We start from the raw sequence: 26,437 nt of genomic DNA, 5'->3' as shown, positions 1-26,437 counted from the left end.
GGGTGTATTCTTGCCTCACATTAAATTCAGTTTTCAGGACTAATACAATCTGATTACTTAGTAAACAGGTAGCTATGTGTGCTTTATGACTCTAATTTCTGTTGTTTATATCACCTTATAAATTATTTACCATTTTACATCTGTTTGTGATTTTCACTTCCAGTGTGTTTATATGAAAAGAACCTGTGTATGTGGTATCAACCAAATTGAAGTCAAAATATTCAGGACAGTATCGCATAACTGAAATCCATTAACACACACTTGTGAACACACACACACACTTCAGTTCACACAGAAGACGGTTAACCTGCCAGGGGTGGCAATGACTTTAGACAAAACCCACCAAATAGTGAAAGTTTGCTCTATTTTTAATGTATTTCCCATCCCAAAATTGTGGCAGGGAGTCTTTACTAAGCAATGGTTAGTATCTAAAACAACAGACTAGATGGATAGTATATTCTTTTGAGAGATTCTGGATTTCCAAAATTATAAATTTTAACGTAAAGAATGAAATAAATTCTCCTAATGGTCTCAGAGCTAATTTATGTTGTAGGGTAATCCGTTCTAACCACTGTATATGGAAGGTAAAGCATTCTTTTCCTTTCATTTAAAAAAACAATTTTCCAATAAATTCAAGTTGAAATGCTTCTGGCTTATCTTTAAAGGAAATACTATTTTGGTTTGCAATTTTTCTATACTTAACTTTCTTCACCCCATTTACTGACTTATCCCTGGTGAAAATCCTGAAGATTTTACGAAATCCCAGACATCAACTAAAAAATTCTCAAAATAAAAACAGACTTGAAGTATAGGAACTCTTCTCTATCTATAGGGTTACACTTACAGATACTGTAATGAAAGAGCACCAATGCAGTTTATTTTAATGCTTCTAATTTCTGAGAACAGCTTCTTAATGCTACATCAAAAGTAAATTAATACTGAATTTGGAAAGCATAATCAAGAAAGACCCACAATTTTATTGGGACTACACAACTTTGCACAGTGCTAGGCACTAAGATTCTAAAAAAACGAACAACTGAAGCATGCATGAAGTTCTTCGACTTCAGGGCATCCACGAACCTCCCCATTTTTTTCTGGGAAGAGGTCCTCTAACTTGAATTAACTTCTAAAGGGGCCCAAGGAGGCTAACAGTACAAGGCAGAATTCTAATCTGGTTCTCTAGATTTTTAATAATAATGGGAGCTGTAGACCACAGGAAATTCACTTTTGCACATCTGAGAGTCAATTTTAATGGAAAGAGGGTAGAAAACAAACAAGAGTTAATTTGCAAGGGCTGGGCAGAAAAAGCAAATCCAGAGGGTTGTTTTCTGAGTTTAGGAACATGTTCTGGTTTATAGAGAGGAAATGGAGACGTATGTGCTACTACCAGCGGGAAGCAAGGAGACTACAAAGGGATTCTTCAAGTCCTCAGAAAAGCCAACCGTCAGTATAAATAAAGCGGTATCAAGAATTTACAATGCAATTTACCTCAAGTCCAATTTTCAGTTTCTGCGTATTATCAACTTATTTTTATTGATGAATATCACAAACTTCAATCAATGCTTTTAAAAATATTATTCTGCATGCATTTAACAAATCTGACAAAAGAACAAGTATCCAGTTTACTTGCATTGTAACTATGACATTTTAACTAAACAATCAATTAACATATATTTAAAACCATTAGGTACAGGTAACAATGAAAAACTTCAATGCTTTAATCTGATGGCATCCTACCACTATGCACATGTTCATGTAACACTACTAGTAATTACCCTGAAGCACAGGCAAATGTAGATGGAGGACTCTCCCTAAAAAGCAAGTTGAAGGGATTAAATATCATCATCATCATCGCTACTGAGAATAAAGCTGCTGCCAGTGGATAGGGGCCCTTCTTCAACACTCCCAAAACCACCCAAAGTCCCCCTCTCATCAGAATCATCAAACAACTTCTCATTGGAATCTTCCTCCTCATCAAACAACTTCTCATTGGAATCATCATCTTCGAACAACTTTTCGTCAGCATCTTCAACTTCCTTTCCGTCTGCATCTTCATCTTCCTTTTCATCTGACTCTTCAAACAGCTTTTCATCTGCATCACCTTCTTCCTCCTTTTTACCAGCAGCTTCAAGCCCCTTTTCATCTGCATATTCTTCATCCTCTTTCTCATCGGACTCATCATCAAATACTTTTTCATATGTATCCTCCTCTTCTTCCTTTTCATCTGAATCTTCGTCAAACTCTCTCTCAGAGCCTTCCTCATCTAACACTTTTTCAGAGCCGTCATCTTCAAATTCAGAGTTTTCGGAGTCATTTTCCTCTAACTCGTTGTCAAGAACATTTTCATGAAGCTCTTTTTCAGAGCCTTCCTCGTCCAAATCTTTCTCGAGACCATTTTCTTCAAATTCTCTTTCGGAGCCATCTTCAGACTGTTTTTCAGAGCAGTCTTCGTCAGATTCTTTCTCTGAGTCATCTTCTTCGGACTCTTTTGTGGGGCCAGCCTCCTCTTCAGATTCCTTGTTGGGGTCATCTTCAGATTCCTTTGCGAGGCCATTCTCTTCACAATCATTTTTGAGTGCCTTCTTTTTAGACTCTTTTTTAGGACTACCCTCTTCAGATCCTCTTGCGGGATTGCCTTCTTCAGACTCTTTTTGGGGGCAGCCACCTTCGAACCGTCTTTTGGGGCAGCCCTCTTCAGATTCTTTTGCAGGGACGCCTTCTTCGGCTTCTTTTTCGGGGCTACTTTCTTTAGCATTGTTTTCAAAAGCACCTTCTTCAAATTCTCCCCCATCTTCTGTCTTTTCAAACTTCTTCTCATCTATAGGTTCTTCAAACGCCATTCCAGTTGCAGTTTCTTGAGCATTCATTTTAGATGTGCTGGGGTGCTCTGAAAAATGCCTTGCTCTAGAAGGCCCTGCCCTTTCGGAAGCAGAGACAGAATCTGAACGCCTAAGGCCTCTGTTGGCCTCCGGAGCATTGAGGAAAGCCTCCCATCCTCTCAGCCTTTCCTCCCTTTCTCTTGAGGTTTCCTCCACCTGTGGATAAATGGAGACTGCCATTAAAATAAGTTTTAGGCAAAAGGTTACTTTTCTGAACATATCTAATATTGATGAAACAACCTTAATTTTATAAAGCATCTCTTCTTAGGAAAGCAATTCCCTGTCTTCAGTTTTCAAAACTTTACATCTTGATTTACTAGAGTTGACCTTAAATAAGATCACTTGAATAAAGGCCAAGTATCACAGTACTGCAGAAATGTCTCATCTCTTAAAAAGTTAATATTTGAGCTCTGTCCATACTTCACAGCATACAAAGGAAGAGTAACATTTGGTTGAATGTGTTCTTTTCTTATCACTATTCTGAACAAGCCTCAAACTTTCAGACTTATAAACTGAAAAACTCAAATAGTTCTTTATCTTCTGAATGCAAAATATTATTTAAAAGAAGCATTGTAAATAATAAAGAGGAAGAGTAAAAAATTAAAACATATAAATAAATAAAAAGAAAAGAAGCATTGTTACATTAAATAGGTTAAACCAAACCCAAAATTTAGATCTGAAGGATCAGTATTTGTTGGTAATGAAACAATGTGTGTGTCCCTGACAAGCTGCAGAATTTACCTGATAATCTGTAGTCCCATCCCATGCCTGGGCAGTGATTTGACGGCCACCAAACCATCTTCCATCCAGAGTTTGAATACAATAATCAGCTTCCTCTGGATCCCGAAAGGACACAGAGGCCACACCATCTGGGTGCCTCTAGAAAGACAAGAAAGAAAAAAAAGGAATGAACGGTAAGATTAAAAATAAAACACATACATTTCACAAAGTAGGTAAGTAGTAGTGTTCTCTCTGATACTCTGAAGTAAAAGACTTTATGTATGAAGTCTTTCTTCCCTTTTATCCCAGCCAGTCACATGCAGTGAGCTGCTTCTTTACCTTAATCTTACCTAGCAAGAACCAAGCACAATGTCCTTGGAAATGTTTCTGCTGACATCCCTGTCTAATGAGAAGTAGGACAGTATAATTGTTAAGAGTGTAAACTCTGAAGTCATATTGCCCTGGGATTAAATCCTGGCTCTGTCAGTTACCAGATGAACAACCTTGGGCCAGGTGCTCAATTTCTAAAGTGTTAGCTTCCCCATCTGTAAAATGGGTATAATAGTGCTAACCTGCCTCAAAGGGTTTTGAGAATTAAGTAAGATAACATGTAAAGTAGCTTGTAATACACAAGCAATAAATGGTGACTCTTAATTACTGGGTGTCAATTTTAGAAGTAAAAAGAGGGTGAGAAGAGGAAATACACAGGAGAATATTTTCCCTGATTGTTCCAAATATGGAGGATGAGAACAATTCACAAAGAGGAGAAAATGTGACTAATAGGGAACCAGAGATCTCAAACATTTTTCTTGTACCCTCTTTCACCTGATCATGTACTTTAGGGTAATGATGACGGAAAATAAGCAAGGCATACCAAATCCATCAAATCCTTGGCTTGTAATCCATGTTCATCTCATTATTGCTAATAGATGATTATCACAAGATAGTGGACTACTCTATGAAAACATTAATCTAAAATCCAGGGGTATACTAACATCTGGGAAGAACTTATAAGGTGGAGGAATGACTGCTTCAGGATCCGTATGTCCAAGCCATGAACTTACATCAAAGAGAAGGAGCTTCCTAATTTGTCCAAACTTCGAACACTCTACTCGAAGGTCTTCTCTGATCTCATTCAGCACCAACGGATCATCCTGAAAAATACGCATGATGAAAATGGGTGTGCTCCCTTCTTTAACTATAAATCCTGAGAATCCAATTTCTTGTTCTGATAAATCAACAGACACAAAAAGGTTTCGCTTAAGGTGAGCTGTGTTTTTCAGTCTATAAAATTTTTTTAAAACTCAAAATCAAATAAAATTAGACTACTAAATCCACTGCTACTCCTATAGGTTTGCCCTGCTTTAAACAAAGGAAATGGACAAGTATGGCAGGCAGCAGAAGGGGCCTACAGTGGCAGAGCAGGAGAAGAAGGCGGAAGTCCTGTGGTGCATATTCAGTCAGACTGCTAATTCCTATGTTCTGCATGGGCATCAACATCACGCTGATGAGAACCCTTTGCTTTGTGTTTTGGATACATTCCTATTTACAGAAATGTTGTAATGGAGAGAGAGAGTAATACATCCCTTTTATTGACTAAGTGTCCTAAGATTGATTTTTGTGCTTCCAAGATGCTATTTTAACTCACAGAGTAAACATGATAAGGATTACTGTTTGTCTTGTCTCCTACCACACTGTAATAGAACCATACAAATAAGGAGCTGTTATTAAGCATGCAATAAAATACATTCTTAGCTGTTGCTTTCTTGTAACTATGACCCCATTAAGAACATTCAAGTACTGCTGTTTCTAGTAGCCTAGAGTTCAGGTGGAAATCTCCCTATAACAACAAAATGATTTAAGATTCCCTCTGGGAATTAACAACTCTCTCTCAAAGCACCAATGCATAAAAGGGGCTCAGGAAAAGCTACATTATCAGCTTGAATTTCAACTACATACAAATATAAATGAAAATATCCTATCTATAAATTTCTATTGAAGGTGACTTATACTTTCTAGGAAACATTTAAGTGCATCTATCTTTCTTACACGCTTTCATTTTTCTCATCAGCTAGAGGAACTATAGAGAATTGTGGCTTTCCTCCCATAAGGTTCTTCAAAAAGCAAAAATAAGCTGGCAGGGAGTTACTGAAATCTGATTTAAAATAAAAAATATAAAATCGTACTCATTTGCATAAATCTGAGGCTTCTAAAACTACAGTTGGCAGAACTCTGGATTTCTCCACTTATAAATCCCAGTTTTGGAGAAGCAGCCAATCTGCTGTATATAAAATTATCAGACCTGAGAAGAATAGGAGTAGAGACTAAAAGTTATGGCTTTTGGGGTGTGTGTGTGTGTGTGTGTGTGTGTGTTTAACTCCTATTAGAGTGAGTGCTTTCAGAAGGCAGGAACTTTGTTTTATTGAGTTTCAGATACCTCACAGAAAATAGCACAGACTTTTGTACAAAGCCAATATTCAAGAAAATCTTTTTAAGAATTTGACAAACTGTTTCTAATACCTCTCTTTTATTCACCAAGGAAAATCAGGATTATATTTAAAAAAAACTGTTTCAACATGTTTAACAACTTTTAAATTGAAGTGTGATTCCATGGTGGGGGTAGGCATCACCTTTATTTCTATACCAATGTCTCACTGCTTTGTTTTTTTTTTTTTTTTATTTTGAAGACAGAGTCTTACTCTGTCGCCCAGGCTGGAGGGGCAGTGGCGCGATCTTGGCTCACTGCAGCCTCTGCCTCCCGGATTCAAGTGATCCTCGTGCCTCAGCCTCCTGAGTAGCTGGGATTACAGGTGCGTGCTACCACGCCCGGCTTATGCATCTGAGTTTTGACTCTTCATGTCTTGGTATTCAAATTTGCCAGGCAATGCATTTTAAAATACGGATTTGAATTAAATACTGAAGACCCTCTGAAGTTACATTAAAAATGTTAGCTAGCCTTCACTATTTACCCTGATATCAGACAGTATTCTTAGGTATGTTGCTTCTAACTGTTTGGAATCAAAATATACCCCTCCACCCAAAATCTGACTCCTTTCAGATACTTCAGGATAACCTGACAATTCAGTTTTTGTTTTCCAGTAAAAAGCTCAACGCTGCTGTGTGTTCTTTAGGCTCATATGGAGTCTTCAGTCAAATCAAACACCACCCCCCCCCACCAAAAAAACATGCAATAAAAGCAGGTTTTCCTGTTGGACACTTCTGTCAAAAGTTATACAATGTCTATACCAGTGTTGTCCAATAGAAGGTTCTGTGATGATGAAAATGTTGTATATCTGCATTATCCAACATGGTAGCTACTAGCTACATGTGCCTAGTACAAGTGATGAACTGAATTTTATTTCATTTTAATTAATTTACATTTAACCACACAAGGCTACCATATCTGACAGCACAGGTCTACACTGAGGTTCAGGTGCTCAGAGACAGTGAACAAAAGCAAGACTGTCACTCTTCTTGCTGACACGCTTTCAGCAAGCTAGTTGGACCATGTGAGACCATGAAGGTGGGCAAACAAGGATAGCATCACCAAGCATTTCTTTGTGAACTAATTCCACCACTGCCAAAACAATGTCCTACCATCCTTTGTGGCATAAGCATCTAAAAAGAAAATTTGCTTTCATTTGCAAAGATGCTGAAGAGAAAATGTTTTATCCACCGGATGAATGAAAAGACTCTGGCTTGTAAATAACAAGGGTTTCATTTAATAATTCTTTCAATTCTTCATCACATAAATATTAAGGGCCAACTGTGTGCCAGGCACAATTCTATGTACTGAGAATACAGCAGCAAACAAGGTAGACAAAATACTGGGTGTCATGGAGCTCACATTCTAGTAGACGAGTCAAAATTACTTCAGATAATAATAAATGCTATGAAGGCAACAAAATAGGGTAGCATAAAGGCTCTGTAACTCCAAAGTAATGTTTATACTAAACCAAGAAGATTAAAAAAAAAATCAGGAATTTGCAAGCATGAAACTTCTATCTTTAAGAATATTCACTGGAGGGAATATACAGGGGTCAAGGTAGAGTAAATGTGGTCTTGGGGAAAGAATATTTGTTAAGCTAGGAAAAGCTAAGGCTGCCCAGGGTGATCCTTAGACTCAAATAAGGTGTTTCAATGAGCAAGGCAGGAGGCAGAAACAAGAATAGATAAAATTACACAACAGATTTCTACTTGCAGAGGTTCCAGATACTTTGAATTAGGTTTGCATTTACATTCACACTCGAGTGGCAGGAGTATGAAATGTGTGAATCAAAGACCTCAAGTCACAGAAATAAATATGTCACCTAATAAATCACTTATTTTTTTTATTATTATTATACTTTATGTTCTAGCGTACGTGTGCACAACGCGCAGGTTTGTTACATATGTATACATGTGCCACGTTGCTGTGCTGCACCCATTAACTCGTCGTTTACATTGGGTATATCTCCTAATGTTATCCCTCCCCCTTCCCCCGACCCCACAACAGGCCCCGGTGTGTGATGTTCCCCTTCCTGTGTCCAAGTGTTCTCATTGTTCAATTCCCACCGATGAGTGAGAACATGCGGTGTTTGATTTTCTGTTCAACAAATCACTTATTTAGCAGGGGGATAAAATGTAATAAATAATAGAAATCTCGGAGTTGTATTTAGCAGACAAACTATTGTGATCAATCTATGCATTTATTTTATATGCTGCTTTAATGACTATGATCTGGTTTTGTTTTGTTTTGTTTTGTTTATGGTTCTTTTTTTTTGAGATGGAGTCTCGCTCTGTTGCCCAGGCTGGAGTGCAGTGGCGCAATTTTACCGTAACCTCCGCCTACCAGGTTCAAGTGGTTCTCCTGAATCAGCCTTCTGAGTAGCTGGGATTATAGGCATGCGCCACCATGCCCAGCTAATGGTTTTGTAATTCTATGCGTTTATTTTAAAGTTATTGCTGGCAAAAACAGTATTTCAAAATGCAACTGGTGTGCATGTGTTTTTAAACCATATTTCATTATCACTGCAACTGTAAAACTGTAAACTGTTATATTTCAAAATTCTTCCAGATTTCTGGTCAGAAGAGACATCAATCAATCAATCTCATAAATAAACCACACGTATCTTTCCAATGACCTCAAAAGATGCCCAAACTCCATAGGTACACAGTAATCACAACACTATTCATTGAGATAGAGCTGAACTGTCCGTTGTGGAGCCCTCGCTAAGGGAGCTACAATTATATTATCATTTTGACTGCTTAAATGCACAAAAGGGTCAGGAATGGGCACTGATGACAACTAGATCATTTGTAAACCTGGAAGTTTACATTATGAACATTTTTCTCTGTATAATTTGCTATCTGTATAATCTGCTTTCTGTATAACTTGCTATCACTAATTTCAGAACCAGGGAGAGAATAAAGAGTTGTTTCTCCACTAACAATAAAATCAGTCTACACCAGTAGACAGAGATAAGAATAGAGGCAGAAAGTAACACAAGGTACTTTGATGACAATATTCCTTAGAACTCCTTGTTCTTTGCTCCTCCTTTATTCACTTTTTTGAGGGGAGGAAGGACAGTTCCATTCACTTTATTTTTTTTTTAATCATTTTAAAAAGTTGATATATAACAGATGTACTTATTCACTTTTACTTGCTGTTCTTGGACTTTTCCACGGACATTAAGCATTGTAACTTTTAGTACCAAGCTGAAGTTTGCATTTACAATTGTGAAGCTGGTACTCCCCACCAAAATCAGCCCATACTTGTTGGCCTGCACTCAAAATCCACAAGCAGTTCCCATAAATCTTTTAATGATGATAAGTTTCAATGGTTTCTCATACCAAGTAGCTGCTGTTTGGGGCGCAGTATGGTTATTAAACAGTCTTATCTGAGATATACTTTAAAACAATACTGGGCTAAACAAAGGGAAGGGAAATCAAAAGACTTAAGTAGCTTCTTGGCTCCATCTTCCTTTACTACTCACTGCACAAACACGTAGGAGGTGACGTAACAAAGATGGGGCAAGCAAGCTCCAGGCTCCCTTGAGAGAAAGAAAGCCTATCAGCATTTATATCAGTAAGCACACCACTTCCTACCTCAAAATCCATAGGATGAAACATATTCTTGATGATGACAACTCGCTCATGGCGCATCCGGGATGGTCCGGCTCGCCTCTCAGGTCTCCAATCCAACTGCCTGAGGCAATGAAGCAGTAACAACAAACTGTAAATTTTGCTTCAGACTTGGAGAGAGAAAAAAATGAGTTGTTCATACAGTACTTTATTGAATATTTAATAATTACTGGATTTTACAACAAACTGTATTTCAGTCACAGTTCCAGTCCGAAAACTTTCTGAAATAAAAATAATGGGCAGGGGGCCATGTGCGGTGGCTCACACCTATAATCCCAGCACTTTGGGAGGCTGAGGCGGGTAGATCACTTGAGGTCAGGAGTTCAAGACCAGCCTGGCCAACATGGTGAAACCCCGTCTCTACTAAAAATACAAAAATTAGCCAGGCGTGGTGGTGCACATCTGTAATCCCAGCTACTGGGAAGACTGAGGCATGAGTATAGCTTGAACCCCAGAGGTGTAGGTTGCAATGAGCCAACATTGCACCACTGCACTCCAGCCTGTGTGACAGAGCAAGACTCTTGCCTCAAATAAATAAAATAAAATAAAATAAAATAAAATAAAATAAAATAGAATAAAATAAAATAAAAGGCAGACGCAAAATGGCCCCAGTATCTGAAATCCCCAGATTTAATGTTTTTCAGGGCAACTGTTGTCTGATTATACAAACATTCCAATGAGACCCTTGAAAAATCTCTAATTCCTAGTATTTATGAGTTCAGAAGGATACACTTTGAGGCTAAAAAATACTTTTAAATTGTATTGGTTTTTAGGTACTTTATCATTATAAAAAACAAACTGCACTTTTTATGTAAAACTACTCACTCTGTTACAATCATAAATTTTACTGATACTGTTTAAAAAATATGTGGTTAGCAATTTTACCTACTCTTGTAAAAACGATGAGACATCACAACTAAATGCTTTTATGATATTTCATTAGTTTAAGCATGGTGTTAGAAGTGTCACTAGAATTTACTCTGATAAAAGTATTTATCATTTTGACTAATTTCTTAAAACTAGTATATTGCAAAGTACATTAAACAAACAGAATAATAACAGAAACTTGATGACATTAAGTATATACTACATACAACTACAGTAAATACAATTATAAAATCCTGTCATTTCTAATTCCTATAACAAACCTGTACATAAAAATTTAGCCCCGGTACAAGTGATTTAAATCCACACAGAAGGTAAACTAATGGTTCTGGTACAGAAGCCTAACTATCTTATTTAATTTGATGTTCAACGTTTTCCAAACAGATGGCTTCTCTTAGCTCACTGAAGCCCTTATTATATTACAAATAAACACCCTGGAAAATTAAAATGCCCACTACTGCTAAATTATCCTATTGTATAGATTGCTAGAAGTACCAGATGATCTAATGAAATTATTTTAAAATAATGTGTAGGCACATTTGACAGAATAAAACTAGATGGCTATTACCAAAAATATACTCTAGAATATATAGAACTTTTCAAAAGGGAAAAAAATTACAAACTTTTGTTGCATAGACAGCTTCTTCTTATAGTCTTTGCACTTCTTCTTCTTCTTTGAGGCATCATATTCTCCCTTCAGTTGAAACTTTGCCACCTCAACATGTAACTTGTAGCCTCTAATTTCATCTTCATCCAAAAGTTTTAATGCAAGTTCCACAGATTCTCTCTTTATAAAGGTAAGATAAAATATAGTCAGTTATACAACAAAATAAAAGTTCAGGAGTTTTTTAGATGAATGATGATTATACACAAAATAATTTAAATTCTTATATTTATATAGTACTAATATATGAGATCTTTTTCTCTCTTTGAGATAAAGAACTCTAGAATCCGAACCAGGACACCTGCATTTGAGACACAGCTGTCCCTAACTGGCTGTGTGAACTTGGGTAAATTATTCAAGCTTCCTGAGCCCCAGTATCGTCATATGTAAAATGGAAATAGTTAATACCTTCATCACAAGGTTCTTGACAAAATTAAATGAAATAATGCATAGAAAGGATAAGGACTAGCATATGGTAGGTGTTCAGTAAATTATGTTATTATTGGGTAATTCTGTCTCTTGAGGCCGCAATTTCTTATCTGCAGAATGAAGGGGGCAAATCTGCATGATTTCTAAGGTGTATTTCTTTTAAAATCCTATAATACTCTTACTTAAAAGACTAGATGACTCAAGGAACTGGGAACACCATAGCCAGCCTTTAATTTTTTGGTTCATCCATTAAATTGTAAGTCTGCAATACACTGAGAAGCAGAAGACAATTATTTGATGACTTGTACTTTATATTAAATACATGTATGGATTCCGGGTCTTACAGAAAGGACAGTTATCAGCCCTATACAAACAGAGTCAAAGATCAGAGGACCTGTAGAAAACAAAAATGGATAACTGAACTCAGCTGCTCACATAAATATGGGTCCTGGAATAATTCACTATATTTTCCTGGAACTCAATTGACTGTTTTGACAATCTTGTACTTCTATGGGTCTCAAAACTCTATTTTTTTTCCTTTAAAAAATTTTAAACATCTAACAGAACTCCCTAAGAATCTGTTATCAGATTTTTGAATAATCCTTAAAGAACTTATAAAACTCTCAAATCTCCTTACATTTGAACATTACAAAACTACCATCCTAAAATGGTCATGCTCATGTCCCATTACCATCACGTTTAAGATTCAGGTCAAAAACCTATTTCCCAAAAAGCTGTCACCTTAATCCTACCCTCTTCTGATCCCACTGGAATACTGCATGCTCACAACACACCTGTGGTGTTTGTACTTTTGCTTTACCATTTTGATTTTACTCTGTAATTATTTTCAGGTTTGACTTATGTACATGTCATCATTTGTTCTGTACCCTGTGATAATGTACAACACATGCTCCTAAGGTGGCAGGTGTTCCAGGAATGATGGCTGCTTTTGGCACTGAGGTTTCTTTGTGTAATTTATGGTACTATGACTACATGCAGTTCTGCAAATTTCTCTTAATACCACTCTCTCTTTTCTCACATTCAAAAAAATATTTTAAAGGAGTAAGAATAAGCTATCGTCTCCTTCATGGTCTAATAAAAGGGTTAGAAAAGTCCTTTTGTTAAAGGGCCAGTTCGTAAATATTTTAGGCTTTGTAGGCCACAAGGTCTGTGCTGCAATCACTCAACCCTATCAATGAAACACAAAGGCAACCATAGACAAATGCATAAATGAATTGGTGTGGCTGTGTTCCATAAAGCTGTATTTACCAAAACAGAGCCGGAGTTTGCTGAACCCTGGTGTAATTCATTCCAATGGACAACTAAAATGTCACTGGCTTTTTTTTCTGCTTGAATTTTTAAAATGTAGTCTGAATTGACTGTACACATCAATAAAGAAATCTTTCCAGTGAGAATTTTTCAAGACAAAAGAAGCACTCCAGTCACATACTTATATAACACTTTAACCTGATAATATATTTTCTTAAAACAAGTAAATAATCCTACCAATGTGATACACACAGGTACTAACTGAAATTTCAGTTTTCTTCATATCCTGTTTTGAGTAGTCCTTGGTGTTGGTTATCATCTACAGAAATTATAGCCCTGGTTCCTGAGTTAAAAACGAAGATATAAGAAACTTATTTGATCATACAACTTACCTTCAAATAACAGCAAAGACCATCTCCTTTAAGATTTCCTTGATTATCTTTGTAAAGTTTGACCTTAAATTCCTCTGTCTGAGGATCTCTCATAATAATGCCAAACTTGGACATAAGTTGTATAAATTCATCCACTGTAATATCTGGAGGCAAACCTGTCATTTAAGAAAAATTAAAAAACATTTATAATTGATAATGAAAGTGAATTACTTAGCATTCTATCAATTAGAAATCTATAACTTAGGTGAATGCAGTGTTGATTTTCTAAATATATGTAAGAGTCTTACGTTTACAGAACTGAAGACATTTCACATTTCTGTGTGTTCAAATATACATTAAAATTATGCTTTGTTAAGGGCCTCACTGAATGGGAAGGGACACACTGCTATAAGTTACATTAATGAGGCCCAAAGGTTGGTATGCAAAGTTACACACTAAATTTCTTGGTTCTGTAATAAACACACATATTCCTTACTAATATAAACGGCTGAACAAAAAATGACACAATGATAAAAAATGGACTCTGGAGAAACTGAAAGCTCAAAATCACTTCATGAAAAATCTCAAAATTGAGTATTTCCTACCTTAAACTTGTTTAAAAAGTTATACATACCAGACACGTATACATTTGTATTTCTGTCTTCTTCAACATGAAACCATCCTAGAAATCAAAATTAATTAAATAAATAAAACACTTGCAAGAAAAGATAAGAGTCATATTATGGAATCTTGACAAAGCAGCAGTTTCTTGAAACTTCCAGGACCTTTCTCTTACTCTTAAAAGACCAAGATAAACTAACTCAAATCACTGCCCAGCTTTCAAAGGATTTAAATCTTTTGACAAATAATTAGTTTTAGAGCCCTATCTGGGAAAAATGATGGCCAGTTTATCTTGATTCTTTATAACTCTGACACTACCTTTAAGAAAAAACTCACCTTATTCCTTCAAAGCTATTATAATTCTCGGAAAAGCAACTGTACATATGCACACCCATATTTTTAATTTTTACACTTAAAATTTGTAAGCCAGAACCACTTACCTGACTCAGCCTTTCTTTTTTCTCCCTTCTTTCTGGGATCAGTGGGTTCTGAGGCTTTTTCTTGTGGAGGTTCCTCTGCAGTTCTAGCATGGACATCTTCAACATTTGCGGTAGAACTAGATGCGCCATCATTAGAGAAGCCATAATTGGCCTGATATGTAGCAATGAAATCTTCAGTGATCTAAACAAGCGATTCAGCAGACCCAGACAGAGAAATTCAAAATTATTTCCACCCATAAGAAGTTTAAATTGTTTTTACAGCATGGTTACACAACTTAAAACAGAAGTGTTTCTGTGGATAATAGTTGTAGTTATTAGAGTATAAATGCAATAGTCATCTTATATAGAAAATTGTGCATGCGGTGATAAAAAATAAGACACGAGTACTTAGACGATCAATGCAAATGTCTGAGATATGATTTAAAGCATTTTAAATGATGCTGGCACCTTTTCTAGTTGTTTCATTTGTAAATTACTACCTCTCTACAGTCTACTTAACTAAGGCTACAAATACATACAACAAAGGAAGTACCAGATAATAAAACAATAAAAACCAACAGTCAATGAATAATCTAACCACAGAATCCACTTTTCTCTTACTGTACACATGCACAAATATACGTGTACAATAAGTACTTAAATATCTGTATGCAGAGAGCACGTAGAACAGAACTCTGACTTGGTATATAAAGAATGGAGTTAACAACTGTAAAACTAAATGCTCATTTTAACTTTATCACAAATTAAGACGTTATCTTTTAGTAACAGAACAAATTAAAGACAAATCCAACTCATATCTATCTTCCTCCCCTTTGGGGGAAAAGCGTTATTGCAAAACTAAAGAAATATAGTTATACCATCATACCAATCAACATTAGGCACGCATGGAATGGGGAAAATGTAAAACCCAAAGTTTGAAGAGGTATGGGCTTCAATAACATAAAAAGATAAAGTCACACATTAATCCATTATCACACCTTTGTTAAAAGTATTCAGAATGCTGAAGAAACCAAATCTGCACTCAAAACTAGTACTACCAATACAGAAGTGAAATCGTAAATTTTAACAATCTGGAGCCATTGGAATATGTATACAAATACAGAATGGGAAAGAAAAGTTGCAAAAGAATTTTTAAAACAGCCGTCCAGTCGCGCAATGGAGACAGGTTTTGTATTATTGGCTTGCAAGTCAATTTGCGTGCTACTAGTGTGCCCTTTCCTGCTCATGAGAGCCAGATTAAAAGGGCACTTTTACCACAAAGTTTACAGAACCAAGTTTAACATTACTTATTTTACTTCGAAGCTGAAATAAAAATACTTAGCAATTTCCAAGTACTCCAAACAAATATACACAGATATTTTCCATCTGTATTCTGTGCGTCTCCAGTCTTATTCCTGTGGTTATATGGTTCAAACATATATGCTTAGGGACAAAATTTGCTAGGAAAGTAAAGCAAGGTGCAAAGAAAGTTCAATTAGTAAAGATATGTAAACAGCTACTTTAAAAAAATCAAGAAACTGCATTTTGCACATAGTACATAAGCTAAACATCTGAGTTCCTAGGACAAGTGGGGCCGGCTACCAGAAATGGACAGCTACTAAATTTGCTCTTGGTGTTTTTCCTCTTCGCAATAAAAAGCAGTCATCAATGTAATTACCAACTGTGACCTTCACAGACAAGATTAATAAAGCATAGAAAAGACTTAAAAATTACATTTAAGACACCACCCTAAAGATTTACGTTCCTTCACACATCGGTGCCCCAACAAACACAACAAAAAGAAGCGCCGCTATCCAAGGGGGCTAGGACCAAGGACCAAGGATCTCAGCAAAGCAAACCTAAGAGGAGTGCTCCGCGAGGCTGGCCAGGCGACCCGCTCTGCAGTGGCGCCCGTGGCACTCTCCTACCTTGGGGAACCAAGCCTTCTTGTCCAGGTCCCACTCGTAGGGGGTGTCCGTCGGCTGCTGCCCGAGAGAATCGGTTTCTCCGCCGGCATCGGTCTGGGTGTCACCATCCTTGCCGTCTCCGTACAATTCTTGCATTCGCAACTGCTCATCAAACTCATCGTTCCCATCCAAGTTGCTGCCGCTCATGTTTCCTACTCAGCTCAGGAGAAGGGTTCAGAAGAACTAAGAGGCCGAAATGACGCTGGAGCTGAGCAGAAAAAGGGAGGTCAATCGCGCTCTGCTCGCGCCCCGCCGCCCCCCGGCCCGCCTCCCCGCGGCGCCCCAGCAGTCCCCGGGAAATCGGGGCCGCTCGGCTGCCGCACCGCCCCCTGCTCTGCCCGCCCACCGCGCGCGCGCGCTGATGCTGGTAGCTCGGCCGCGCCGCCGCCCACCTGGCTTGCTCCGCTGGGCCTCGGCACCGCCGCTAGGTCCAGGGCGCTGCGGGAGCGCGCAGGCGCGCCGCCGCCGCCGCCGCCGCCGCCGACCGGGTCTAAGGCGACTGCGGCTCCCTCGGCAACGTCAGGATATTACTTGTAAACTAAGCCCTGCTCAGGCCGACGCAGCCGCCATTGTCGGCGCGTCGCGACGTCGCGGGTCGCGCCGACACGCCCACTGTGGCGTCAAAAGGCGCCGACGCCGGCACGCGGCGCGAGACCCGGGGAGGCGGGGCGCCGGAGAGGGGGGAGCGCTACTGCCGCGCGTCGACGCCCACCGGGTTCGGCCTTGGGGCGGGGCGAGGGCCACTGGGATGCCCTGACGCCTCAAGGGCCTTGAGGTCCGCGGGGTTCCCGGCGAATCGGCCGGCCCGGGAGGGAGACGGAAGGAAGGCGTGGGAATATTCCCTCGCGGAGGTGGCCGGGCGGGTGTCGCGAGGACGCCATCTTGGGGGAGTGGGTGGGGCGGGCAGGACAAATATCTCTGGCTTCGAGAAAACGACGCGCCTCCTTCGCCCAAAGGCCCCTCCCCCGCGCAGGAACCGTGTCTTTTACTTGTTTTTTTCCGACTCCATGGGATGGACACCGGATATTGTTCTTCTTGGTGACCTAAGCTCCTGGCACCGGCTCTGGTGTCTAATGCGGAATGAGCGAATGAATGAACGAATGAGGGGTAAAAGGGCCAACTTTTTTTTTTCTGGTGTCAGCCTTCTCCTTTATCGGTCTCATACCTTCCTCTGGCTGGAGTTTGACTCCATGGGAAGGATGGGAGGGGCTGCAGTTGCCTGCCTCTTGTACTGCAGGATTCAGTGGCGCTCGAGCTGCGAACTTGAAACTTAGACATAAATGTAAACATCCCAGTGTAAACACCAGCTTTACTGGCCGGCAAACTCCGCTTCTTTGTCATTGTTTTAGAAAGACACAGCATACTTTTGTTCTAAACAGAACTTTGTTTTCAGGAATTACACTCATTGCTGAAAATGAAAAGGTCCATATTTTTAAGTTGGGCAGGTATTTATCCAGCCCCTACTAAGTGCAGGGTTCTGCACGAGGCTCTGGCGACCCAGGAGTCGACAAGACAGGCACAGCTCAGGGGAGACAGAATTAGGATGGTTGGCAAATGACAGATATGAGATGCTGGAGGACAGCAGTTCTCAAACTTTTTGGTCCCAGGTCCTCTTTACACGAAAACATTGAAGACCCCAAAAAACGTTTGTTTGTGGATTATACTTACCAATATTTCTGCACAAAAATTAAAGCGGCCGTTAAAAAATATTAATTCATTTAAAATAATAAGGAACTCATTAGTGTAACCATAAATATCACAACCCAGGCTTGAGGGTGGGGAAAACCTTCCCAGAAGAAATTATTTCACTATTCCAGTGACCTTCACTTCTAAACATAGCAGTTGAGTACTACTTCTAGAAAATCCTGGCTCCCCACGTACCAGCTGTGTGAATCTATGGTTTCAACGATAACAATAGTTTTTAATAGTTTGGGTTAGTTTTTTAAAATTATATTTCTTTTTCATGAAGTTCGCGTCCTGGTAGGAACTCGGAGAACTGAATTTGTGTGCATTTTTATGATACAGGTAATGTGAGTTTTATTAGACTTAAACTTTGCTAAATATTTTTTCCTGGATCCAAAAATAGCATACAGCTGTTTTCAGCAGTGTGTTATTGAGCTCACGTTTCATTCCCGAGTTCACAGCATAGGTGACAATATGTGACACCATCCTACTGCACATGTCATTGAGTGCCGCTCTACTACAACCGTCTTTTGAGCAGGTGACTGAAAGGGTTTCTTATGCTTATGCCCCATGTCACACAGCCATCCTGGCCCAAAGGCTGCCCAGGGCCTGTGTGGTGACCTGGCAGAGTAGCTCTGCGTTCTAGGCTGGATTTGACTAACTGAGCCAGTAAGAGCCTCTCCCAGGGAGTTTGAGTATGGAACATACAGAGATGTAGTCAGAGTAGCAAAGAAACAAGGAGATACTCCCAGGGAAGGTAAAAGGCAGAACAGAGGCCTGCTATGGAGAAGTTCCCCATGGAGGAGCAGCTGAAGCAGCGAAGAAGAGTCACTGAGTCACCATATTAGTTAGGCAGTAGAGTTGAGAAGTAAACACATTGTACTTGTAATGGCATTCTGTTTGGTCATGAGATCTGACAGTTCTAATTGCACCATGCTGTGGTCTCTTATGAGGCCTGGTTCCTATTTTTTCTCATTTCCCTGTGTAGTCATAGAATAACTCCCTAGTGACTGAGGTAATCTGAAAGCATCTCTGTCTCTGTAACCTGTCTTTTTCAAGTTTTTTTTTTTTTTTCTTGCAAGTTATAGAAACACTTGAGGTAACAAAAAAAGGGGGGTGGGTGGGTTATAAAGATAGGCGTGGCTACTGAAACTCCAGGACTGCCATGTAGATGGGCCACATAAAGGGATGCTGGACCTAGGAAGAATCTACACAGCTGACTTCTCTTTGAATATGTGCTTCATTCTTCTCTCTGACTTTATATGGGGTGATCTGTGTTATATTTCTGCCCTAATAGGCCACACCCTTCTTGGTGGATAAATATACATTAACCTATAAAAGCAGAGACTGCACTCCAGATAGGACTCACTTACCTGGCCTAGGAACTCTTTCTGAAAAATTACTGAACTATACCAAATCAGATTTTTTTAAAAAATGGTCCCTTCAAGCCCACTCTGTCCAGGAATTTTCCTATCCCCACATCCTGTAATCTCAAGACTTAGTGGAAATAAAAAGACTTCTGTCTTTCTGACAAAAAGATTGATGAATTCCTGACCTAAGTTGACTCAAACTGCAGAAATTCTGCAAACCCAAATTTGCTGTTTTCAGCAGAAATGCCAGTGGTAAGTGTTTTGTAGTGCTTTCACCTCAATGACGAAGACTTACCTGCTGGATATTTTGGTTATGCCTAACTTTTTGACTGTGTTTTCATGCTTTGTGGAGTATTACTCTATTATGGTCCATGTTTTAAGTCTTCGGTCAGGGAAGACCCCAAGCAAAATTGAGATGTATACAGACTTTATTTTGCATATGTCCCACCTCTCCCTGCCATTTAGAGTTCTCTCCAAAGAAATGAAATCTTCCATAGAAACATTTCTGGAACCACAATAGGCAGTGTGAAAAAAGCTGTGACTATTAGGGACTACTTGTAAGGTTAGCTGTGACAAGGATAATCTGTTGAAAAACAGACCGCCCTCTCAAAAATCAAAGCAAAGCTGTGAATTTTAAGCCAACTACAGCTACAGATGGAAGGAGGCTGATGCCCTACACAGCCATTTAGGGAGTTATATCCCTGACTCACCTAAGGATTGCTGAGAATGAAAAAAAAAAGTTATTTGAGTTCTAGTTTTATGAACTTCCAAAAAGTTCTCTTCGCTTTTGTATTCTGGTACTTTTATCAAGTTATATCTGAAAAGTTATTAGAGTTTAGGAGAGTAAAGATGTAATTTTTACTCAGAGTGAGGAAAATAATAAGATTGTTTTAGGGCTCTGTGACTTGAAAGTAACATTTTGGGTTTAAAATGGGTTCCATTATATTCTGTCAGAAATATTGTTTTTAGAATATAAAGTTACAAAGGGTCATTTAAAACTTTATTTCATATTTATTTGTTTTTCCACACTTATTACAGTGTCCACTTTAAAACAATACTAATACAGTATCACACCCCCCCCCTTTAAGTAAACCAGTTTTACAGAAAGTTGAAGTCTGATGTTAATACGTATTACCTTTTGGAGCCACATCATTAGCAAAAGTTCACGACTCCACAAGCCATTTAAAGAAAGCTCAACATTACCAAAAGCACACTCAAACATTGGTTTTTTTTTTTTAATACAAATTTACCTATAGTGCCAAACATATGTTTAAACTTGCTCCAAAAGTTTTTCTGAAACCACAGATTTAAATCTGACATGTCTATTGACAACAGTTTAAAAAAAAAAAAAAAACCCAATAATTGTTAACAAGCGAATGATGTTAGCAGGTAGGAGCACAGGATAGAAAATCAGAGCTTTCCATCTGATTTCCATGGGCAGAGATTAATTAGACCATACACTTACAGGACTTAGGCACCCATCAGGTTTAATAAAGTCAACCAGGAAAATGATCTGATCACAATTGCACACCCAGGGGTTAGGGATTTTATGTGGTACTTCTGCATGTTTTTAGAAAGAGGGCACTGCTTACCAGAAAGAAATGAATTTCTGTAAAGGAAGAATTTCAGACACCGTGACAGGTTTGCAGATTTTTCAACAGGGGTCCTCAAATGACACCATAAACATGGCCACTTATTCTGCCTATGAATAAGGCAAGTTCTTAATAGTATTTGTGAATGATAACAGCCCAGTTATTAATCAATGGCAGTTGTAAGTGTTGAAACTACATTAAGTCAGTAAGTGTTGACCCAGTAAGGGAAGCAGTGTGCCCCAGATCCTTACACAGTGCTTTGTACTCGCTGACTCCGAAACATTTTCATTTCAACTGCACAGAATCAGCTACAATGGAATAGAGATGAATGGAAAAGGGTAGCCATTCTGTGAAGGTTTATTTTTAAGAAAATAGCATAAGAGATGCTTTATCTCTTTTGTGATCCCCTTTTCACATACAAAGTATCTCTAGATTTACACCACACAGTAAATACAAACACAATTTTATGCAAATCACAGTATATGAGGAATTAGAAGCATCACAGATGTGATTACACAACAAATGAGATTTTTAAGTTTCATCTTGTTTATTACATCTTCCTTCCCATTCGACTTCACTTACTATTCACTGGCATATATAAACTTGTCTTTCTGCACTTAGTGGGGCTTCATTTTATTTAGAAAGCCTGATGACATTACTATTTGTACTTTGAAGAAAGTAATGATTTGTCTTTTACTTACTTATAGGGATCCTTCACTCCTAAGATTTCAACACACTTTTGAAACAACAAAAATCTGGACATCATATACCTACACACAGCTTAGAGTTGGATACACATGCTGGGAGGAGAAACAGCATTTTTCATTGGAAAGCTAGACTCTATCCTCTGCCTGCTTCACACTACACCCAGGGAACGAGGTCACACTAATTTCAGACATCTGTATGTTCCCAGTGCCCGGGACCCTTCCCATCACAGCCAGGGTGGTAAGAGAGGTGTCAGCAACAGGAGGCTCAGGCTGCTCTGCCTTGCAACAGAACAACTGAGCTTTAAAATGCTTCTGGAAGGTTTTGCTCAGCCAGTAGAGAGCAAAGGGGTTTACGCAAGAATTGCTGAAAGCCAGAACCCGAGAGAAAATGGTGAAAATGAAATGCATGGCAGAGGGGTCTACATAGGTTTGAGAAGTGAATGAATGGTAGAGGTACAGGAGGTGATTTGGCAACCAGCAGAGGGCAAACAGAGCCACCAACACCAATACCGTTCTGGCAATTCTCTTCCGGGATTCAATCTATAGGGGGAAGAAACATAGCAAAAATAATAATAATAATAATAATAATTTAGCAGTAAGAGATTTAAAAAAGTTTTTCTATAAATTTACATAGAAATTTACAGTTAATTACAGCTGATTTCCCTTTGAACATGCATTTGTATGCTAACTGCCTGGGATGTGCAGGAAGTCAGCCTGTGACTATATAACACAGCAAGTCAATTGGCATGGTAACCTCTGATCCTGGACTCATTAACTCTAATTCAGATACACCTTCCCCCCTAATTTCGAGATACTCTAGGATGTCTGCAGTTAACTCAAAGAATGCCGTGGAATTCTCCAAAATTTAATGTAATTGAAAACAGAGAGATGCTATACAAAACTGCTTTCACTGCATCAGCAGAAGCTGGCTAGGTCAGAATATTCTTTTGAGGTCTACGAAAGTTGCCAAGCTTGTATCTAAAATTGTTTTTACTCTATAGGAATTCTAACCATATAGTCAAAGAAATAAACCCAAAATATGCTGTCCTTTGTATGCAAATATAATCCTACTTACATCTATTAATAAGAGAAATGAGCCAAGTTAGGTGAATATATAGCCCGTGGTCACAAATAGAGCAAAGGTAACTGGTTCACATGGGCATTAAATATGCAACTTCAGTCTCATGAGCACTATTGTTAAACTAACTGAATGGATTAGCTCTAAAAAAGGCGCAGTTTTCTGTGTACTGATCAAGGGGTAAATGGAATCATCTCTCCCCCTTCCCCAGAAGTTAGAAAAATATTTTTAATTAAATGGAACTATGTTTTGGCAACATTCCTTTTATTCTGTCCATATTTATGAGAGGGGGGCACACCTGGCTCTTGCAGTGCTCTTAATCAAGCTTCTGTGAGTCACCGTGTTCTTGTGCTACTTGCATTCCACTCTTTCCCCTCACTCCTCCCCACCTCAGTTTGCTCATCTGTGTGTAAGTGGTTTGCATTGAATAGTGTTATGGATTCTTGCCAGTTCTATATGCTATGTGTTTTTATTCTGTTACACTTCTAAAACAAAAGATGCTTTTCTTCATAGTATCATCTTATGCAGTGTTCCCCACTATTCCATAGGGTAAAAAATTTTGACTACTCTCAAACTTCAATTGTCACCTCTCTAATAGTAGTAGTCCTCCCATTTATTGAAATACTTACTCGGCACCTAAGCATTTCATCTATATCATCTAGTAATCATCTTCATTTTACAGATGAGGAAACCAAGGCTCAGAAAGGTTAGGTAACTTGCTCAAGATTACTCAGCTATTATGTGATAGAGCTGGGATTCAAACTGGAGCCTATGCTCACAACAAAAATACTACACTGCAATTGCATTTATACACAGGAAGATACAGAGTTACTCACTGTGCAAAAGTAGGAACTTCACTTCTAAATTCAAACTAGATTTGCATGAGTACTGATTAATACATACCTGCTTACGGGCATGGCCTTGTTCCTCAGTAGGTATGTTCAGGGTGCTTTTATAAAGGGTCCTAGCAATCAAAGAATAATAGACAGAGATAATAGAGAGTGGAATAATGTAGAACACTAAGAAGCACAGCAGAGAATGTATTTCTTGCAAGAGCTTCTTAGAGATAGGATAAGAGGTACACGATTCAAATGTCATATTTTTGTTGGGATCTCGAAAAGTATATACATTTGAAAATATAGCCTCAGGTAGAGCAAATATCATAGACACGATCCAGACGCAGCCAGCTTTTATACAAGTCTTCAGGATGGCATTGGAGGGCTGTCGCTCAAGTGGCTTCACAACTGCCTTGTATCTAGAAACACATAATCAGAGGCAAGGTCCAAATAAATCAAAGTTACCAAATTTTAGGGTGAGAAGTGACCTTAGTGGTCATCCAGTTCTACCCTCCATGCATATGTATATAACAAAGTCAACATTAACCAACTAGAATTGGCTATGGTTTTAAATGCACATAATACATCCCAATATTTTTATTTATGCTAATCACCTTTTCCATTATTCACTCCTATGAGATATTCCAGATTTGCAATTTTATAATTTTATGTATATACTCTCTATTTAGGACAAATAAACATTTATCAGCATGATTTCATGTGTGATTCACCACCTGGGTATTACCTTAAGTGTTCTAAACGACTTCCTTTTGTATAAGTGACTGATGTTAAACTGAATTAATTTTCCTTTCTTCATGACTGAACAGTTACCAACCTTCCTAGAAAAGAATTCCAAGGGTTTATGTGGTAAAGAGGAGAGGATTAATTTCTTCCCCATTTATAAGTGTTAATTCGTTGCCCAAGCTGATCAGTGGACAGATTTAGGGCGAGGCAAAGTTGCAATCAGAAGTCCTGTGCTGATACAGAGAGATGCCTCCTCATTCAAGCAAATCCACCTTAAAATCTACAGTCATTAAGCCAGTCTGCCCTCAAATAGAATATAAGACCAGTCAAAGCAAAAATCTTAAAAAGACACAGGGAAAGGTTTTCCTCCTCTCGGATTGTAGAATCTGAAGAAGCTATTCCTTCGGGTACTGCCAAACATCGATTACCTACAGGCTTCTTTTAGGCTTTTTAAAGCATCACTTTTAACATTTGGAGCCTCAAATTTTTTCATGTTTTTACAGTTATTCTACAATAGGAACACAGAAAAAACAGAGTACTTGGACTGAAAATATCCTAACACAGAATCTGAACACCCTGACTGCAAGAGGATCTCACACGCTCGCTCCACAGAGCTCTAAAAGTCAACCAAGATTAATTTATTTCTCTGGAAATGACAATGTCACTGAATGCCTATAGAGAAAACAAATAGAATTACGTGATGACATTACACTAAGTTACCAGGGAGCTGAAAACCTCACCGTTTTCTGCCATTAGCTAATTTGATGAATTTCAAATAAATTAGATGCTTGTGTCTTTTTACCACTCTTCCGATATATAGTAATGCATATGTGGTCAATTTCACACCTATGCTGGTTTTCATGTTGACTATATTGCACCACTAGGCTGCACTAATGTATAAAGCATGAATTTTTTTCTTTTACACCTGGAACAATTTGCTTTACTTAATAAACTGGAGAAAAATAAAAACCCCGTTCAGTATACTTTCGAGCAAACAATAAGAATAAATTATCCATAAAGCATGCAATTTCAACTTCTCCTCCACGCTAACACAGAAATTTTAACATTCTTACACTAACTTTTATTTTAAATGCCACCAGATTTTTCAATCTCACATCCACGTTACAGAGTGTGAGAAAAGCAGAATAGTAGCCAGTAAATGCTAAGTACAAGCTTTCCTTTCTTTTTGCCCAATTTCACATCCTGGCAAATATAACAGAGAAAAGAAACTCACCTGTCAGCGCTGAGAATTGTTAACGTGAACACTGACACACCAACAGAAGTGAGCCGGATGAAAGAGAGCACCTTACAACCAATTCTTCCGAACAGCCATCCTTCTGCAAGGTAGTGGGTTGCATCCACTGGCACACAAGTTAGCAGAAGTAAAAGATCTCCAAAAGCCAGGCTGGTGATGAAAATATTTGGAACTGTTTGCATGGATTTGGTCTTGAAAAAGACTTTGATGAGAATAGCATTTCCAAGGATGCCCACTGAAATGATCACAGCATAAGTAATATAGATGGCACACAATGCTTCTATTCCTGGAGAGTTGTCCCCGCTCCGTCCTTTATTTGTGTTATCGTTAGAAACCACAGAGCTTGATGATTCTGTGTCATTTGTGATTGAAATTAAAGTCTGATTAGGTGAGTGAGGCTGCCTTTGAGCCATTTCTTCTGAAGACTGTGTCTTTAATATTTCTTCTTCTCAGTTCAAATACAGTGATTGTCACGTCCAATGCCTACGTCTAGTAACGAGATGGTATTAGGAGAACAGAACAGAACAGAATGGAAAGAAAATCCAAGACATCCGGATACTCCTTTGCTTCAGTTCTGTGTGTCTCCCAGCATGCTTGGCTAAATGCTTACCCATCTGGCACTGAAGAGTAGGAGGTGGAGTTTTATTGGCGTGTCCTGTCATAAGGAGAGGGAGGGGGCTGGGGAAATGCTCTGCAGTTGCTTATTCTTCCCTGTTGGGGAATCTTGGGACCAACTAGACCTTATTAAATCATCTTATTGATTGTTAGAATCACCGTGTTTTCATGTCTACCCAGGATGGTCTATATAGGTTTTGTCAATTTTTT

At 38.6% G+C, this 26,437-nt stretch overlaps 2 protein-coding genes across 2 annotated transcripts; both read right to left on the bottom strand.

Moving 5' to 3' along the window:
• Nucleotides 1–1,499: 1,499 nt before the first annotated feature.
• On the bottom strand, nucleotides 1,500–17,233 carry HTATSF1 (HIV-1 Tat specific factor 1). The gene is made up of 10 exons (XM_025372959.1): nucleotides 16,740–17,233; nucleotides 16,309–16,555; nucleotides 14,402–14,582; nucleotides 13,975–14,022; nucleotides 13,362–13,516; nucleotides 11,231–11,394; nucleotides 9,687–9,786; nucleotides 4,664–4,753; nucleotides 3,621–3,758; nucleotides 1,500–3,035 (listed from the first exon to the last, which is right to left on the bottom strand). The coding sequence occupies exons 2-10, from the start codon at nucleotides 16,492–16,494 to the stop codon at nucleotides 1,833–1,835; spliced, it is 2,265 nt and encodes a 754-aa protein (XP_025228744.1). The 5' UTR covers nucleotides 16,495–16,555; nucleotides 16,740–17,233; the 3' UTR covers nucleotides 1,500–1,832.
• Nucleotides 17,234–21,761: 4,528 nt separating this feature from the next.
• BRS3 (bombesin receptor subtype 3) lies at nucleotides 21,762–26,174 on the bottom strand. Its single transcript, XM_025373366.1, has 3 exons — nucleotides 25,592–26,174; nucleotides 23,681–24,032; nucleotides 21,762–22,239 (listed from the first exon to the last, which is right to left on the bottom strand). The coding sequence occupies exons 1-3, from the start codon at nucleotides 26,023–26,025 to the stop codon at nucleotides 21,826–21,828; spliced, it is 1,200 nt and encodes a 399-aa protein (XP_025229151.1). The 5' UTR covers nucleotides 26,026–26,174; the 3' UTR covers nucleotides 21,762–21,825.
• Nucleotides 26,175–26,437: the final 263 nt, after the last annotated feature.

Source organism: Theropithecus gelada, chromosome X (genome assembly GCF_003255815.1).
Source record: "Theropithecus gelada isolate Dixy chromosome X, Tgel_1.0, whole genome shotgun sequence".
NCBI lineage: Eukaryota > Metazoa > Chordata > Mammalia > Primates > Cercopithecidae > Theropithecus > Theropithecus gelada.
The sequence above is the reverse complement of the archived record's forward strand: the minus strand, read 5'-3'. Positions and strand labels throughout refer to the sequence as shown.

Excerpts from the sequence above, each read along its gene's own strand:
- BRS3 (XM_025373366.1), bottom strand. The coding sequence starts at position 26,025 with ATGGCTCAAAGGCAGCCTCACTCACCTAATCAGACTTTAATTTCAATC. Across the intron at positions 24,033-25,591 it reads ACAATTCTCAGCGCTGACAG|ATACAAGGCAGTTGTGAAGC; the intron begins GTGAGTTTCTTT and ends ATGTGTTTCTAG. Across the intron at positions 22,240-23,680 it reads AAGGCCATGCCCGTAAGCAG|ATTGAATCCCGGAAGAGAAT; the intron begins GTATGTATTAAT and ends TTCCCCCTATAG.
- HTATSF1 (XM_025372959.1), bottom strand. The coding sequence starts at position 16,494 with ATGAGCGGCAGCAACTTGGATGGGAACGATGAGTTTGATGAGCAGTTG. Across the intron at positions 11,395-13,361 it reads GTCTTTGCTGTTATTTGAAG|AGAGAATCTGTGGAACTTGC; the intron begins GTAAGTTGTATG and ends ACCTTTATAAAG. Across the intron at positions 9,787-11,230 it reads AAGCTGTCTATGCAACAAAA|GCAGTTGGATTGGAGACCTG; the intron begins GTTTGTAATTTT and ends TCATTGCCTCAG.